A 17,930-nucleotide genomic window follows, 5' to 3' on the forward strand; every position below is an offset into this window, starting at 1 on the left:
CAAAATAGAGACTTTACATATAGCAGGTGTTCCCAGCACACACGAAGGCTGCTTTGCTGAAGATCCCAAGGGAGATGAGCAAAGAGATCTTCTTTCAGTAATTTTACAAGGGTGATGGGTATGTGTCCCCTTCAGCAGGAACAGGTACTTTACCAGAAGCAGTTTTGTCTTAACTACACGCTTTGTCAACCTGATACAAAACCATCATTCAAAGAGCAGAAACCATCAGAGCAAAAATAGCACAGTAAAAAACAAAGGCTTATATTTCAGTTGTAAAATTATTTTTTATTGTTACAAATATACATATGAATAAAATCCCTTCAACCTGTAATGTAAGTGGGTAGTTGTGAAATTTGCACCCCCTCCCCCGAAAGCTGAAATGTTTTTACAGACGTCAAACTATTTTTCTCGTAGAATTACACAATGAAAGGAAGCTAATATGCAGACAGAACTGAGGAAGGCCTCTAGAAAACACCAATATTAATAAAATTTCAATTGCCCTCATTCCAATCAACTATATACATTAATATATGAATGTGGAAGCATACCATGATTATAGGTCAACCAAATCCTTCTCTGTTGTGCTTTTTGACGGTACACAAATGTAAGTGTTGCAGCTTTATGTACAGTACGAGAACAGGAAGAAAGAAGCTCCCTATGGGAGAATGTAAAAACCATACCCAAGCATTTAATATATATAATCTATACAAATTATTTTATTAGTGTGCTCTTTTAATATAATTACAATGTGCAATTGCATACCGCAAGAATATATTTATAGGGAAGTCACGTGCAGATTTGACGCATTTACATTCAGCAGTACAACACATTACCTGCTGTACAGTGTATTAGTGTGAGACAGTGTCCAGTTAATTTGCTTTGCTTTCTAAATGCCCTAACGCAGGGCACTCTTTGTAGCTGCTTCAGAGAAATTCAAGTAGAATACATGAAAGAATGGCTGGCTTCAGCAAAGGCATGGCAAGAGGAACATCTGCACCGTACAGAACAGAAAATATTGACCAAATCAATGCCAAGTGAGTGTACTGTAAATCATGATTGGAAGATCATGTTTTCTGCATGGAAATGTACCTGTGGTGAAAGAGCAGCTGGCTAGAAAGGCTGTTGATTGCTGTACCCTGATTGTTATAGAAAGCTCTGGCGCTATGAAGCACTTGTACTGATTTCTAAACAAAAATAAAATCTTTATCTGCTTCTTCGCCAGAGTCACTGGACTTGCTTCCCTGATGGCCATCTTTACTCAAGGATCTCTGCTTCAGTTCCTGAAACTCATGGGACTGCTGCCCAGGGCTTCTTTTCGCAGCTGTGTAAAACAGAAATAAGTCTTACTAATGACTGAAGAAGAGAGAGAAAGAAAATCATTTTAAAAAAAAGTTATTAATGCACACAGGACCTGCTCCTTCTCCCACTGAATTCATTTGCACTAGTGGGAGTAGCACACATCCATTAATTCTTCAAGGAAGGGAAGGCAAGGGAAGGCAAGGGAAGGCAAGGGAAGGCAAGGGAAGGCAAGGGAAGGCAAGGGAAGGCAAGGGAAGGCAAGGGAAGGCAAGGGAAGGCAAGGGAAGGCAAGGGAAGGCAAGGGAAGGCAAGGGAAGGCAAGGGAAGGCAAGGGAAGGCAAGGGAAGGCAAGGGAAGGCAAGGGAAGGCAAGGGAAGGCAAGGGAAGGCAAGGGAAGGCAAGGGAAGGCAAGGGAAGGCAAGGGAAGGCAAGGGAAGGCAAGGGAAGGCAAGGGAAGGCAAGGGAAGGCAAGGGAAGGCAAGGGAAGGCAAGGGAAGGCAAGGGAAGGCAAGGGAAGGCAAGGGAAGGCAAGGGAAGGCAAGGGAAGGCAAGGGAAGGCAAGGGAAGGCAAGGGAAGGCAAGGGAAGGCAAGGGAAGGCAAGGGAAGGCAAGGGAAGGCAAGGGAAGGCAAGGGAAGGCAAGGGAAGGCAAGGGAAGGCAAGGGAAGGCAAGGGAAGGCAAGGGAAGGCAAGGGAAGGCAAGGGAAGGCAAGGGAAGGCAAGGGAAGGCAAGGGAAGGCAAGGGAAGGCAAGGGAAGGCAAGGGAAGGCAAGGGAAGGCAAGGGAAGGCAAGGGAAGGCAAGGGGTCTCAGACAATGCACTCCTGACGGCTCAGGTGGACATCCTTGCTGGGCACCCCTCAGACCTGTGGTGCACATCCCAGGCAGGCCTGTCTCCCGAGCAGGACACATCTACCTTCTCCCTTTTGACAGCAGTCTTCATCAGGTCAGACATTCACCCTGGCATTGACGCTACCTGAACTGCTGCTCCCTGCAGCCCCAGCGCTGCTGGGTCCTGATGCCCCCCCACTTCCTCACATGGGAGACACCCGCACTTTTGAGCCCAACCTGCATCTCGTCCAGCTGAGACCACAGCTCTGCACCTCACCTGCATTTGGTGGAAGAGAAAGCAGGAGGACATATCCACTTCCCATGATCTAAATGCAAACAGTACCCATTTTGTTCGCCCAGCACTCTAAAATCTCAGTAAGGCCCAAACTTTATAAGCTTTGAAATAAAATGGAAAAAAGGTTGTAAAACCTTGTTAAGATTTCTGATCTAATCAGCGCTCCAAAATTGCTATGGTAACGAGAGTTATTATACACATCACTAGCAGTGACGTTCCACAAGGACTGATAGCTTTAGAAATCTCCTACTTCCAGTTAAAATGAATCTTTAAACGCATAGTGGCCCTTAAATTTGATTTCATTGCGAATCACCTCACTTCACCCCCACAAAATTAAACATTACAGTTATGAGACCTTATTTGCTTCACCATTTCAGATAAGGACATCTGGCTTTGTTTGGCACTGATCCTTGTGCCTGTTCACATCTATACACATCTCTCTTAACAAGGCAGCAGTGGTGGCCATAAAGCATCACCGCTCCTTCCCTGTCTACCACTCACCTGCAGTCTCACTGCTGCAGGTCAAGAGGACAGGACCGGACTCCTTTCAGTGGTGCCCAACAACAGGATGAGGGGCAATGGGCACAGACTGAAGCACAGGAGGTTCCGTCTGAATATGAGGAGAAACTAATTTACTCTGAGGGTGCCAGAGCACTGGAACAGGCTGCCCAGAGAGGTTGTGGAGTCTCCTCCTCTGGAGACATTCAAAACCCGCCTGGACATGTTCCTGTGAGATCTGCTCTGGGTGAACCTGCTTTAGCAGGTGGGTTGGACTAGATGATCTCCAGAGGTCCCTTCCAACTCCAACCATTCTCCATGTCTCCAGGACCCAGCTCCAGCTGCAGCAGGGTCAGACATGGAGCTGTCACTGGCACATGTCCATGGCCATTTCAAATCATGTCAGGCTGTCAGGGTTTACCAGGAATGCAGAAAATGCAGAGGAATGCCATGGGAGTCAATACTGCTGAGCTGCTGGGGCAGCCCCAGCAGGGATGCTCCCTGTATCCCTGGGGATACAAGGCGTTCTGCATCCAGAGGGCCAACACAACACCCCTGGCAGCACCAACATGTGGCAACAGGCCGTGAGAGACAGGACAGGAAGCTCTGGCCCATTTTCATTTGGCACAGACATTGTCCAGTTCTGGTTCTCTGCCATGACAAAAGCAGAATGGACGCACCCAGCATGCGTCTTGAGGACAATCACCTCCACACACGTGGCACATTTGCTGCCCAAATAGTTCTCCTGAGTCCAAACTACCTGCTTCCTTATTTGTGCTAGCCAAAACGTGGGAGGAAATGAGAGCCAGCAGCTATATGCTCACTGCATTCTTATGCCAGCTTTGCAAGTTGGGAAAGAAGAGGAAAGGATTTTGAGGAAGGTTTTTAAAGCTACTGAATGGAATTGGACAGGATTAAGATACCCAAATCCTGCAAAACAAAATTTAGGCATTTCCACCTTCCCAAACACCAGTGCTTTTAAAAGAAATAGGTGTCTGAAAATTTTTGAGTTGCTCTTGATACTTGTACCTCCTAATAATTACATGGCCTTTCTTTGAGCCTCCTTCCACTCTCCAGACTAAACCCAGAACACACCCTGCAGCAGCCATTTTAGTTTATTGCCTGATAAATCAAGACAGGTGGTTTCCCCCCAAAATGCCTGAAAAATATATCAGACATTTAAATCTACATAGTGCAAGCAGGGCTTCTGCCACAGGAGTTTGCCCTTGTGCCAGTGAAACCACACACAAGCTGACCTGTGTAGATTTGTGGCAGCACCTCAGCTTTTGAAAGTTACTTATTCAGAGAGATATCACAGAACAAACTAAAATATAATAATTTGATCATAATCCGGAGGAGAGATTCCAAGTTCGGGTGGGCTACGTTTGATTCTGCAATATGAAATCAGTTCATACCTTTTGGGTGGAGGATGTTACAAAAGGGATACATGATGCCTTATAAACAGAAAAATTGTGGGTAAATGTAGTTGCATAAGATGTTCAAATACCTCAATAAAATATGTCAGAAAAAAAAATGAATCATTGTTTAAACAAATCAGTTAAGAGGTAACAAAAAGCATGTAAACACGTACCATTTGAGAACAGGAGCTTTTATATTTTAAAAACACGCAGATCAACCCAACATTTTTACAGCCCATTGAATAAGTTCACTACAAGTCAAAGCTGTTCTTCAGAAAGCACGGCTTAACCGGCAGCCCAGCGCTGGGTTTGGCTTCTTTTGATATTTTTTCGTTTATGCAGCTGAGAAGCAAAGTACAATGTCAAAACAAGCTGATTTGCCCAGTTCTCAAATGGTTTTGTGAGTGATGTGCTGAAACTGGCACTAACAATATTCAGGCTGAAATGTATTTTGAAACACTTCACTGCACGCATCTTAAAAAGGAAAGGTGCGTAAGCTCACCAAGCAGTGGAGAATCTACCTGCAGGTTAGTGACAGGGCAGCGTGCCACCATCGCTGCCACCAGCAGTCACGGCGTGTGACAACCCCTCTTCTGCAGAGAGGCTGCTGGTGCTGCCTGGTAACAACCCGCCACCGGTGTTGCCACAAAGGAAAAATGAACACCTATTTCTTATCTGGAAGTTTTTTCATGCCATGTATTTCCCATGGGGACAGAGAGACGCTGAGCATCCCATGAGATCTTCACCTTTCTCATAATCCAATGCCAAACCCACACCCTTCTGTGGGTTCTTCGCTATTGCAGTTTCTTAAAGATTGTTAGTGCCAGTTATCAAGCAGTGTCTTGATGAAAAATGAAAACTTCTAACCAGAAGTGGGCTGTGCCTTGCTCTGCCCAAGCACACAAGCTTCCTCTTCTGCACTGGTAGAATACTGCCCCGACGTGGTTTTCACGCTGCCAGATGCCTTGGCACAGTCATGAGCTGCATCTCTTTTTTGACAATCTCCAGCTTGCTCTAGCAGGGAAAATGATTAATTTATATCCCTAAGCTGTTCTGTAGGCCCATGTATGGTAAGTAACATAAATAATTTCACTTATCCATCCCATTTAATCAATTGTTCAAAGAGTTGTAATCAATATGCCAGGTGCTTGCTTAAATTTCGTCCAGATATTTGCAAATGTTGGTAACTGCAGCCTGATCTTACAGGTATGCTATGTAGAGAGGTGCATTTTGAGATTGTCCCACAAAGTACAGTTAAACTCATTAACACAAAGCAATTTTATAATCAAGTACCATCTAATTTGCAGCTTTCCTTCATAGGAGATATAATTTTCTTTACTAACTTAGGCAGATTTGCAGTGATTTACCAGTTGCAGAAACAAATGGAGCAAGCTAGCCTGAAAGGCAGCATAAAGCAAGGACAGAAGAATGATTGAATGAGGAAGTACAAAAGTAATCAAGTAAAACATGAAAAAAAGGAAAAACAAATAAAAGAAACAGAATTTACATATTCCAATACAATTTTATGCAAAGCACAGCATTCTGCAAGGACCTGGAAACCCAACTGTAGCCATTCTAAAATACAAGGTGTTTTAAAAAGATGGACCCAATGTGAAACTGGCCTATCTTTTTGAAACACCCTGTAGTACTGATAAAATTTGTACAGTGCAGTGTAGTGGCAATTAGAAAACCCTGTGTTTGGCCAAGTCATCTGTGGAGGTTGAAGGGAACAAGGAGTGAGGAAAGCACATGTCTGCCCCCTTTTGTGTAAAGATTTCCAAACAGCAAATACATTTTAAAAATGAAGCGATTGTCCCGCCTCTCGTATGACAACCATAAACTGCAAAATCATGTCAAATCTCTGTTGTGTCAGAGACTGCTGTAACACAAAAGGATTGTTGTTCCCATTCCATATTTCCTGCTTCTCCAGTATGTCTGCTCTTATGGGAGGAGGTGGGAAAGCACAGAGCACAGAAATGGTCAGGTTAACCTCACATTAAAATGTACCTGTACCCTATTGTGTTGTGTTTCTTTAGTTATGAAGTAACAAGTTCTCTCTCGCAGTTTGGTGAAAAGCAGGTGAGAAAACAAGGACTCGAACAGCTGAGAGAGTCTGCTGTGGCAAGAGCCTTTGACCACAAACATTCTCAACACGATGGCACCGGCATAGCGAGCCTGATTCCAAGGTGTAGCATAGTTTACCTGTCTCAACACAGGCTCTGATGGGATTAAAGGCAAGAGAATAACCAGGCTATATTCTGCCTTAGAATCATAGAATAGTTTGGGTTGGAAGTGACCTCCAAAGGTCTAGTCCAACCCCCCTGCAATGAGCAAGGACATCTTAAAAAAATCTTCAAAATAATAAAAAAAAATAAGGCTGCCTTGCAGCCCTCGTAAGGCCACAGCCACCGGGAGCCACAGACTGTGGCAGTTTTTGGCAACGTGGAGCATCTGAACTCTCAGCCCTTTCCAGTCAGAAGAGAGGTTCTTGGGTATGTCGTATGTCCTGCTGGCTCTACATAATTCAGTGAGATTGTGGTGGTTCTGCTGGGCTACCTTTATGGCACAAGAGCAGCCCAACAGCTCCGTACAGGTGGCTGAAGCAAGAGTGGAAACCTGCAAACACCCCACTTGTTGATGTGCACTCAGTAAATGGCAGCCACCACAGCAACTGTTTTCCAAGCAGAGTAACACTCAGACTGTGAGGCAAGCTGTTTCATAAAGCAAACCATAGTTTTAGGGGAGAAAGGGAGAATCTTCTAAAAATATACCTCTGGACCACCTGGCTTTGGGGATGGCTTTGCCCCTCCTCTCACCTAGAGGGTAACCATGGCCTCTGTGGACAGCACAACTGCTCCATCTTCACAACCCAGCGTTACCTGCCTTGATTTGTCTGCCCTCACCCTGCAGTCTGAAAAACTGCTGGTAGAGTGTGAAAGGGCACTCCGGTGTCTCACAGCTTAAGTGATGGGAATCACCTTGGAGGTCTTTCTCGAGGAGGATTCCAGGAAGAAAGGTCTCACTCCCAGATTTCGAATGTTGCCATTTGTGCCAGCTGACACTTCTGTGACTTCTCCACATATTCCATGCTATCAGAGGAAGCCTTAGCTCATCTAAGAGCCAACTATGGGCAAGGAAATGCATCAGCAGAAGTAGAAATCCAGCGCACAGATGAATAGCAGGAAAGACAAGGCAGCAGCCTAGTGTTGTGCGTAGAAGGTACCAAGCCCTGCCCTGGCACAAACACTGCCTGAGGAGGAGAAGGAGGAGAAGGAGGAGGGGAACTCAGTCACATGCAGTGACCCCACAGAAAGGAGAAGTACAAACAAAGCAACAGGCTGGCCGCAAGGAAAAAAGTCCTGGCTGCTCCCCTGGAACCGGAACCGTGCTGAACCTCAGAGCTGTGTTTCGCATTACTGTGTGTGAGCAATAGCAATCAGCATCTGGATTCAGACCAAACTCAATCACAATATACACAAGAGTTCCTTAATTGTTCATTTACATTATTAATACCAAGGGAGTCATCTTTCACTTGGTTTGATCAAAGGAAGAAAATATAGGCCAGCAACCCATGAGTGGAGGAGATGAGGAAAAGGGGACCAGATACACTTTCCTTGCTTTTTGTCCTCCAAATGAATAACCCTTCCCATCCAAGTGAAAACAAACCAGGGGACAATGACACATTGAATTCTAGTAGAAGACAAGCACGCTGGAACAACACTTAGACCAACACTCTTACCTTCTTGAGAAAACGATCTGACTGTGGGGCTGCTCTGACCATCCTTTTCTTTATCAGAAGGAACTTTCTTCAGCGCAGGTGGAAGCAGGGCAACTTTTGGGGAACTGGGGCCAGAGGGAGACTCCGGAGCATCCTCTGTGGAGTACCATGAACAAAAGGGTGAGAAGTTACAGCTGCACTGCAGCTCACAGAAATGGTGCTGTTATAATGGGCCAAACCTCAACACAATACACAAACGAGAAACAGCTAGAATCTATCAGAAAAATAAGGATTCAAGAATTTACATTATGACAAGAGAACGCGTGACGGCTCTCAGTCCAGGTGAAAGAATTTTAATAGTAAAAGCAAAGATTTCAATTTCAGCATTTTAATGTGTACTGCTATTGTAGCACAAACAGAAATCTGATGGGAGCAATTGAATTTCCTGCAAGACATAAGTATGCAATTTGTAAAGAACAGCTGAAAATTATTTTGGATGGATTTTTGGAAACATTAGTTCTATTTATATTTTTATTGTCCTGAAACATAATGAACTGATAAATTTAGATGTCCTGTTTCACAGTTAAAAGGCATAAAAGTGAACCAAGGAAACACATTTCATAAACACCCTACAGAACTCTGTACTTTCAGGAATAAATTACCAGTACATAACATGATAGTGTTTGCAAAGATTTTCTAAGGAGAGAAAATACTTTGTTTTCTAAACTGTGAGGAAATCTGGAACTTAAATTCAAATCCATAGTTTAAACCACCTGGATATCTCGTTTCTTTAAAAGGCTGGATGTGTGTTATATACGGCAAGTTGACTACCATCTTTACAGAGCTTACAAGATGACCTTTTCGGTCTTACACAAGACAGCCTTTGTTGGAACAGTAGGGAAGCACAGCTACAATGGATTACTGAAACTGCTTGTATGTTTGCTTCCCGAGGAGTAAACAGTGACATAGGTACACAACAGAGGAACTAGGAAGATCCATTACTATTAGTAGAAGGAAAAAGGAACTTGGACTATCACCTGTATGTGTATTTGTACAACGAGTTAATTCAGTTGCATACTGGAAATTTACAGGAATTTGTCTCACTGTCAAGGAACCACCACAAAGGAGTCAATCCTTTTACTTTTGGCACAGGAAAGTGATGACATTCCAAATGCAACTCAATCTGAACAGATACACCAGTTCTAGGACCTTATCCATGCTTTTGATGTGCCTGTGAGGCCAGTTGCCTTGGGAAGCTCAAGTATCAAGACATGGAAGAGCAAAGCGCTTGGCAAACACAGCTATTTATTTCTGAACTAAAGCTGTTCTGTGCCTTGAGGAACTACTTTCAGTCTTCTATAATTTGTGGACATCCAATCTGCGTTCCTTTGACCTCAGATTACTTAGCAAAAATTTGCTACCATTAGCTTGGCCACACCGCTGGAAACAACAGCGAGAGCAAGAGCGTAAATATGATTATTGCTTGGCTGCTTCATCATGTCACCTGGGTATGCTTAGACAGCAGGTCGCTCCAAGTACTAGGATAGAAGTTAGACTGCAATAGAGATGGTGCTGCTTTTGCTGCCATCCAAGGAGCTGGCCTATTATGTACAAATATTAACTACTCCCTGTGATAAGCCCACAGTATGCTCTCTCTGCAGGAAACAGCAGCTGGCAGAAACAGACAGCTCAGGTCCTTCTGATACCTAAGACTTTGAGATAACACACTGCCTACTTTACAGATTAAGCATCACCAAATAAGCCATGCTTTCCTATTGTATTCATCTTCGTGAGCATCTTACACGGCACGTCTCACTTTTATAAGCATTTATAAAATGGAGAAGAAAATAAATTTAAACCCATCTAAAACCCGAAGGTGATTCTGTATTTGAACACCACTCCGGAGTGCAGAGACTAACTACTCTGGAGTGCAGAGACTGAGTAGTGCTCAGGTTACACACCAAGGGTGGGGAGGAGGCTGTGACACCCCTCTGCCCCCTCACCCTCACCAGGACTGACATCTTTCTAAGGTCAGCAGTGAGTATGGGAAAAGCCTAGAGGTCTGTGAGCTCCTGCAGATGGCCAGGCTCACATTTCTTCAGTCATTTGCAATTAATAAGATATATTTGCCATAGCTACTGGGGGAGTCAGTAATTAGCATTTCATTCCCCTCAACTGCAGTGGCTGTACTTTGGGAAGAGAGGGTTGAGACACTGGCCTATTAAATAGCAGACAGACAAATGTATAGGACATCTACTGAAATATTTCCCAATATTGGAAACCTTGAGATAATATCTGGGCAGGAGGTTAAGACAGAGCAGAAATTAACAGTCATTCAATGGGCAGTCTTGCAAGGTTATAAAAGCACAGTTACAATTATTTCCACTCAAAAGCAATAAGGAAAGAAAGAAAAGCAAAACAAGGAGAGAGAGAGAGTGAGAGACAATTGGTTTGTACAAGTTACTAAGAGGCATTTGCTTGAGGGGCTAAGAGCAGCCTGCTAGAAAACCCCAAGGACTTTAGTATTTAGAGCCAGGTGTTTAGAAAAAAGCCACAGTTATTTTTGTCAGTGCTACTACAACAGGCCTCTGGTGCTGAAGTAGCTTTCTATGCTCACCTCTTAGTGAAAGTGGGCTAACTCAAAACAGCTCTGGACCTGCTGCTATTGCTTCTCCTCAGGCTTTTGATTAAACCATTTTAATAAGTTTTTTTGAATCAGGGCAGAGGGAAGTGGAAAAGAAGGATGCAAGTCAAGAGCAAGTGACTGAAGGACCTGTCCCTCTACAAATAGCTCCTGTTCAGGACGCGGCCATGGGTGTCTCCTCCACAGCCCACACAAACACCACTCAGAAGGACCCAGCTGAGAATAACCAATGCCCAGAGCAGCTCCTCACCAGTGCGAGAGGCAGAGCGTGGTTTCTGCGGCACCGTGGGTCGTCCTGCCAGGCTGGGCTTTGTTGACTGCAGTGGGGGTTTGGGGCTGGTCGGTGTATTGGAAGAGCTTCTCGCCTTTGTGCCAGCTTCTGCCTTTGGTTCAGCTTTTGCATTTTTTTCTGATGATGCTGAGATGGAGTCACCTTTATTCGAGGCAAACCGACTCTCTGGAAGGGTCTGCTGGAGTTTAGGCACTAAAATAAATAGACATATAAAATAAAGTCTCCTGCAACACAGACGTCTCCGTGCACAGATACGCTTTTGTGCAAAATAACATCATTAGCTCACATATTGCTGCTGCACTGCTGTGTGAGTAAGAGAACCCTTAACATTTCATTCAAAAACACTGCAAGAAAAGCATCTAAAACCACTAGTTCTTACATGTGCTCAACTTCATAATTTAACTTCCTCAGAGGTGATAGCACCTGCCCCTTTTAAAAATCTTTAGGGTGATGGCTGGCTGGACTTTATTCTTCCTTCATATTTCTGAGAGCAGATGGTACAGCCTGCCTGCTGAGAAAGCAGCAATAGATCAGTGGAAGATGGAGCCTTTGGCTGTTAACTTGCCTCTACAGACAAAAGGTTGGGTATCCAAAATCAACAGAGAAATCCTGGCCCAGAAAATAAATCCCAAATGTGTGATCAGCAGGCTACATCTTTTTATTTGTTGCTTTTAGCAAGCTCTAGAAGAGATTTTGAAAGTTAGCCGAGATCAAAGTGTTCTTTATATAATATTTTGATTTATCTAATAACACTGTATATGGATTATGGTTTCCACACATTAGCAAGTTTATCAACATATTATTTATCCCAAAGACTGAGGTATTTACAGATTACTTACAGATTTACACTTACTTCCAAGCAATACATCAGCCCTACTGAGCTGTGCAAGCTGGTAGAAAGCCTGCTGGACTCTGGGCTGCAAAAAAGCAAAATACCTGCCCTGCTTTCCTACTCTGCAGCTTTCAGAAGGTTGAAAGCTTGTATGTAGCAGCTCTAATGACAATCTTGGAACTTGTATGTTAGCTTGGGACTTTCAAAGATTGTCACATCTTTATTCTCAGAAGAGAATTACAGCCTAACCGAAATGCAGACTGGTAGCCTTGGTACTCGGCAAATCCAGGTATGTGCTCACAGATGCTATTTCCATTCAGAAATCCTCCCTGTTACAAAAGTGCTGAGCACAGACATTTTAATGGCAGTGGGAGGGAAGGGAGTGTTGATATAGCTTGTTGCAAGCCAGTCCCCAACATATTTTTCCAGCTTATGTAGCTGTTTTTCAGCCCAGCTGTAGTTCAACTCTGGCAAACCATTGAGTTGTGTGGTACATATATATGTGTGTGAGTGTGTGACAGGGAGAGTTGGTGTCCGCAGGCATGCAGTAGACTTCCTTACTGCAAGGGGAACTGCAGGACACCTTCTCCACCTGTGCATGTGTGCACACAAACAAGCAGGCAACATCCAGACACAAAGTGAGGAATAAAAAGCCCATTATTCTCCTTCTGCATCACTATCTATAGTTTGCCCGTAGTAACATCTCCAGCAATTTTCCATTAACTCTCTTTCTTGCCTTCCTAAACTCAGGTCTGCTAATATTACTAGAACTCAGTAAGTTAAAATAAGTTAACCCAAAACAAAGACAACCTGTAGGTGCAAGAGCAAAGAGCAGCCTCAGGGAGCTCTCAAGCAAGAGTGATAAAGAAAGGACTGACAGCTGGAGGCTGAAAGGAAGGGGCATGACCAGTACAGTGAGGTGGGGGTCAAATGCGTCATACAGAGAGACGAGGACCAGAGAAAAATTGGGTTCAGACCGCCCTGGCTACTCTAACGCCCCAAGCACAAACTATTCTTGCTCTTTTGACTTCAGTTTGATGATATCAGGAGACACATATAGAATACAAACTCCTCCTCAAAAGATAAGCAGGCTTTAAAAGCACTGAGTTCAGCATGCTCTGAATATGTTGTCTTTTAAAACTAGCTTTAGAAAGGTATAAAACTTCAAAATCGATTTCTGAAGTGCTGACCTGGTTTTGGTGCTCAACCAAGATGGCCGCATTTGGATTTTGATTTCAGCCTGTTTTTTCAGCCTTGTTTCTGTATGTTTTGGCAACCCTATATGCTGTGCATGCAGGACCACTTCTCTTGAGAAATAAGACTTCGATTTCCCAGTTCAGCCCACTCCTTTCTGTCCAGTGATTGTAGTACATACAAAACCACCAGAGTCGAATCCTTTCTGAACACTTCACTGGTCAGTCCCAAAAGTACGCACAGAGAACTGAATTCCACCTTGTCTTGAGACAGCTGCACTGTAGGCACTGCCGTGTCAGGGCCCAGGACTACAGCTTGACAAGGACACAACAAGACAAGGTGCAGAGGGAATCAGTGCCGTAAGCTCTGCAAGGCTGGAATCCACTTTGTACATGATAGACAGTCGTTTTGTGCATGTGTGCAGTGGCCAGGGGCCTCCACAAATTTGCAGACAGCCCTGGCTTTAGTCAAGCTGGGTAAACCCTGAGAAGAGCCACCTGCCATTGCCTACGAGATGTTTATTCTAAAAGCTGAAAGCCAGGACTGCTCCAGCTGGTACCTGCACTGACAACTATAAAACTTGCACGTAAGTCAAATGTGGGCCATCAGATACATTCAGGGGTTCAATTTCTTCATGTGCAGACAGTTTTGCCAGCTCCGGAGTTCAGCTGCAGCTTTGCTGATCCCATTATAAGTCAGCGACTTTTTGAAGGTGCCCCAGGCATATGCACCAGGTACTTTCCCCTCTGTGCAACACCGAGCACAAGAGTAAAAGCTGAGCCATCAACTCAGCCCTGGAACTGGCTTCCTGAGAAGTGCTGTCCCACACAGTACAGAAAGTGAGCTTGTTTCTAATCCCTTTCACATAGCATAAGCTCATACTTGGCTTAAGTAATTGCAGGCACACCATCTGGAGAGGGAAGTGAGATTTTTGAGGTTATGCATTTTGCATTTTCTAGACAGAGTTTAAACCAGGAAACTCAGACTGTACCTGTACCACTTCCATCCAGTCGTTCTGAGCTCACTGTGTCAAAAGACTCTCTGGGAGTTGTGTCATTCCCAAGTTTCTGAAAGAGTGAGAAAAGCTTTCATTTAATAATATATCTGTAATTAATACAACCCAGTGCTTCTGTTTGGAAAAAAAATAGCTCTAATTTGGAAGCCATAAGCCAGAGAAAGAAGTGACAGTAAGAAATGGTGGTTTCTCTCTTCTTGTTTCTCTTTCGGGTCCTGGAGATCTAAGCAGGAAGAAAATTATGCTGATTTGTCACGTCTAGAAAAGTTGCAATGATACCCTGTGTTCTAATGGACAGGAGTTGAAATGGAAGGTGCTAGTTGGAAACAGCTGTACAGCTCTGTGCTTCAAAAATCCTTGTTTAGGTTTAAATAAAATGAAAAAGTATTTTTCTGAAGATCTAGACTTTGAATATGACTGCTGAATGAATCTCTGTTCCTCCACGTAAAAAAATAACTTTTATTTCAGATAAACCTGCAACTAGAGAAGTAGCAGCACTCACATATTTACATGGCTCCTCTAAAAACAAATGGACCTCACTTACTGAAAGGGGTTCAAAGCCACCCATCACAAACACTGCTGGATACTCAGCACCTCTAAAGAAAGGGGGCTTCTTGTTTCTGTGCTGATACGCTGGAGAAGTCTTCTGTTCTCAAAAATAGCTTTCCTAACATCCCAGCCTCAAAAGACAAGGTGCAAAGGCTTCTGTCATACCATAGCTCTAGCCTAAGTGAGCTTAAAACCTGTGTATTCACCAGGAGAAGCTTAGGCATGCAGTTGATGTGCTGGGAAAAGAACCAGCCTCCTTTTAATGTCTTACCTGCTACCGAAGCTTAAGTAGAGGGATAAATGGGAGGATACAAAAAGTGCAGGATATACTATTACAGCCTTATAAAGATATGGCTAGGCAAAAAAAGTGGTATTTTTTTAAACTAAAAAAGTGGGGACAGACTTTGGCAGGCAGCTTCACTCTTGATCTTGATTTGCTATTTGAAGACTGTGTGGCAAATGACTTAAAGAAAACGATTTGTGCTGATGACCATTACGTTTGGTTATATACCCACGCGTAAGTCACGTTGACACATTCAGAGCACTGCTACTACTGCTCCAACACCAACTCTGTGTGACTCACGCTGGGATCTGACTGTCCCATAGTGTTCAGAAACCTCCACCATGTGCCATGCAGTGCACACCAAACACGATCACTGTGCTTTGGAACCCACAATCTTCCTGGGTTTGGTGTGTAGATAAAAATTGGACAACAGGAAATGTAGGAAGGAAGAGAATGGCTACAAGTAGCAGGAACACATGCTAATCATAGAAAAATTGACAAGTTTAGAGGTCAAATAGTATTTTAAATACAAAAATAAAGGAATGATATCTAAGTGTCCACACTGTCCCCTTGTCTTTCCCCTGTGGTGGTAACTCAACACAGGCATTGCAGGAGAAGCAAATTTTGGGGAGTGATGCAGAAAACAGTGCGGTTTGCCTTACAGATTTACTGATACCTCCATTTTGCTTGTGTAATCTCACGGCTCCTAAAACAAAACCTCTCTTCAATATAACAAAGAAAAGGATGGAGATGCTGAGTGCCTGCCATTCCTCCACAGCAGCTGGCAGGGCAATGCCACCTCTCCACCAAGTAGAGGTGTGCACTGCAAATGGCACGCTGCACCCAGGAGGATGCTATTACAATTGACATTAAACTCCCTGTACTGTGAAATGACCCCGATACGGATAGAACTATCCACTCAGAGAGATTATATTTCTGTAGGCTTTGAGTATAAAATCATCTGTATGTTAAAAACCATGTGTAAGCCAAACAATGAAGTCTTCTGGTCAGAAGCACTCTAGAAATGCCATGACTTGTAGGGCTAAAACAGTAACCTACAGTGCCCATACAGAACAAAACAAAGTCCCCTCCAAACCTAGCCAGGAACATTACACTTTGTACCACTAGGTGAAAACTCAGTTTTTATTTCCATTTATTGACTGTCATTGATATTTTTGGCTAAATTCTCATCTCTCCACCTCCTAATGCCACAGCTTTCTTTGTAAGACTGTCTCAGCTATATGTTTTCAAAAGGAATACCACTCTCCCCTTACTGGATTTTTATTGGGGAAAAAAAAGCTTTTGAGAACTGAATTTACCAACTTCATGGAATGTGAATTCTCATGAACTATCACCAAAATACTCATTTTCCTATGTAAATATTGAAGATATATGCGTAACACTTAGCTACAGTAAATGACTTAGGAGAGCTGTATGACAATATGAAAACTAATTTCCTGGTAACTCCTGCCTCCCTCACTATTTATGGGACTAGTGGAGAAATACAGCCATGTACAGAGACAAGTACAAAAGCCAGTGCTGGCATCTATTAGTGTAGTACTTAAAAATGCAACTAGGACATTGGCATACTCGGTTACCTACTGTACACACATTACAAACTACTGATGGTCCTGAGACAACACTAAACACTTGCTGCAAAAATTTACTCTGAGAAGCTGTCAATCATGTCAGATAAATGCAGGTGAATTTATCACGTAGATAAATGATGACCACGGTCTACATTTAATAGGAATTCATGCAAGGTTGGGAAATACTGTGGAGCTGGATGCCATTGGGAGTGAGTAAAGAGGTGACAGATGATCTTGGTCTGCTCGCAGGTCCTGCTCCACATATTTAAAAATTCATTCTGTAAGCACTAGATGGAGCTAAAAGATCTTTTTACATACACCGAGAGGCAAGCCTAGTCTCTACCATTAATGCCAATTTGCACATTGTATTCTAAGCAAAAGAAAACAAAAAAGAATTTGCCATATTTCTATGTACTGTGCACCTGTTCATCCCTTGTATTTGTAACAAGACTGTGGTAGGGTATGAATGAAATAGTAAATTCCTTCTGGCTTTGTTTTCATGTAAAATAGCTCAGAACATAAGCAGCCATCTGTACCTTAAAGGAAAATACGATTTTCTATCATACTGGAATTCTGATAGATTTAAAGATGTTAGGGAAGTTGTTGTCTTACCCATCCTAAATAATGTAAAAGCAGGGGCATGCCATCCTCTGTAGCCCAACCATCAGGATATTGTATGATTTTCACCTTCATGAATATAATGAATAAAAGTGCAAACCTAAGTTATTCAATACTGTGTTTTAAGACAAAGTATGTGAAAAATTCTTTTGAAGAGCAGTTCAATTTTGTGTGGTCTGGGCAAAATTAAGAATGGATAACTCAGTGCCCTGCTGTGTACAGACTCCTATTTCAATTCAGTTTTCTTGTCACTCTAAATAAAAAAAAAACCCTGCTCTTGCACTCCATAAATATCATTTATTTTTTCAAAAATCTAACAAAAAATATGATCAATAACATTATTTTCTTGAAAATTAAACCCAAAAGAAGAGCAGTAACCTTTCCAAGCAGAAAAAAGGGTCAAAACAGTACTGGGAAAAGGCAACAACTTTTCTTTTTGATAGATGAAATTCAAGTTTTCAATCAATGCAATGAAAGCTCAAAAATTGATGAGGTCTTTTACTCTCCCCACTTAAAAAAAAAATACACAGGCTAATATTCTACCTCAGTCACATCATTTTAGATCTGATCAACTTTCAACGACAAGTGTTAAAAATTTGAATAGCACCAAGCATACACAGTTTATGCAGTTATAAAAAATTATATAATCTGAAGGAGGTTGGTATTTTGTAAGTTACAGGCTGAGCATAATACTCTTATTTAAAATCATATGGCATTTTATTTGAGAACTTGGTATTTTAGAAATCAATGACACTATTCACAGGCACTATTCATCACCAATGAGAAAGGAGGGAATTGGTCATTTCTTTAGAAAAATCATTTTTATGCTGAGGTTCCCTTTAATGAGCCATAGACTA

The 17,930-nt window shown here is 42.9% G+C and overlaps 1 protein-coding gene across 9 annotated transcripts in view; it reads right to left on the minus strand.

Moving 5' to 3' along the window:
* Positions 1-264: 264 nt before the first annotated feature.
* Positions 265-17,930, minus strand: part of CARMIL1 (capping protein regulator and myosin 1 linker 1) — a 198,152-nt gene continuing 180,486 nt past the window's right edge. For 5 of the 9 annotated variants that reach the window (XM_065052981.1, XM_065052980.1, XM_065052975.1 and 2 more), the window contains 5 exons: positions 14,011-14,086; positions 10,952-11,185; positions 8,079-8,213; positions 5,207-5,353; positions 265-1,321 (listed from right to left, as the gene is read on the minus strand). In XM_065052981.1, the coding sequence (XP_064909053.1) occupies positions 1,185-1,321; positions 5,207-5,353; positions 8,079-8,213; positions 10,952-11,185; positions 14,011-14,086 (729 nt within the window). In that variant the 3' untranslated portion in view covers positions 265-1,184. Of the gene's footprint in view, positions 1,322-2,924; positions 3,034-5,206; positions 5,354-7,360; positions 7,590-8,078; positions 8,214-10,951; positions 11,186-14,010; positions 14,087-17,930 lie in introns of those variants that run through there. The other 4 variants (XM_065052978.1, XM_065052977.1, XM_065052976.1 and 1 more) reach the window with 3 other exon arrangements.

This window comes from Columba livia, chromosome 2 (genome assembly GCF_036013475.1).
Source record: "Columba livia isolate bColLiv1 breed racing homer chromosome 2, bColLiv1.pat.W.v2, whole genome shotgun sequence".
Lineage (NCBI taxonomy): Eukaryota > Metazoa > Chordata > Aves > Columbiformes > Columbidae > Columba > Columba livia.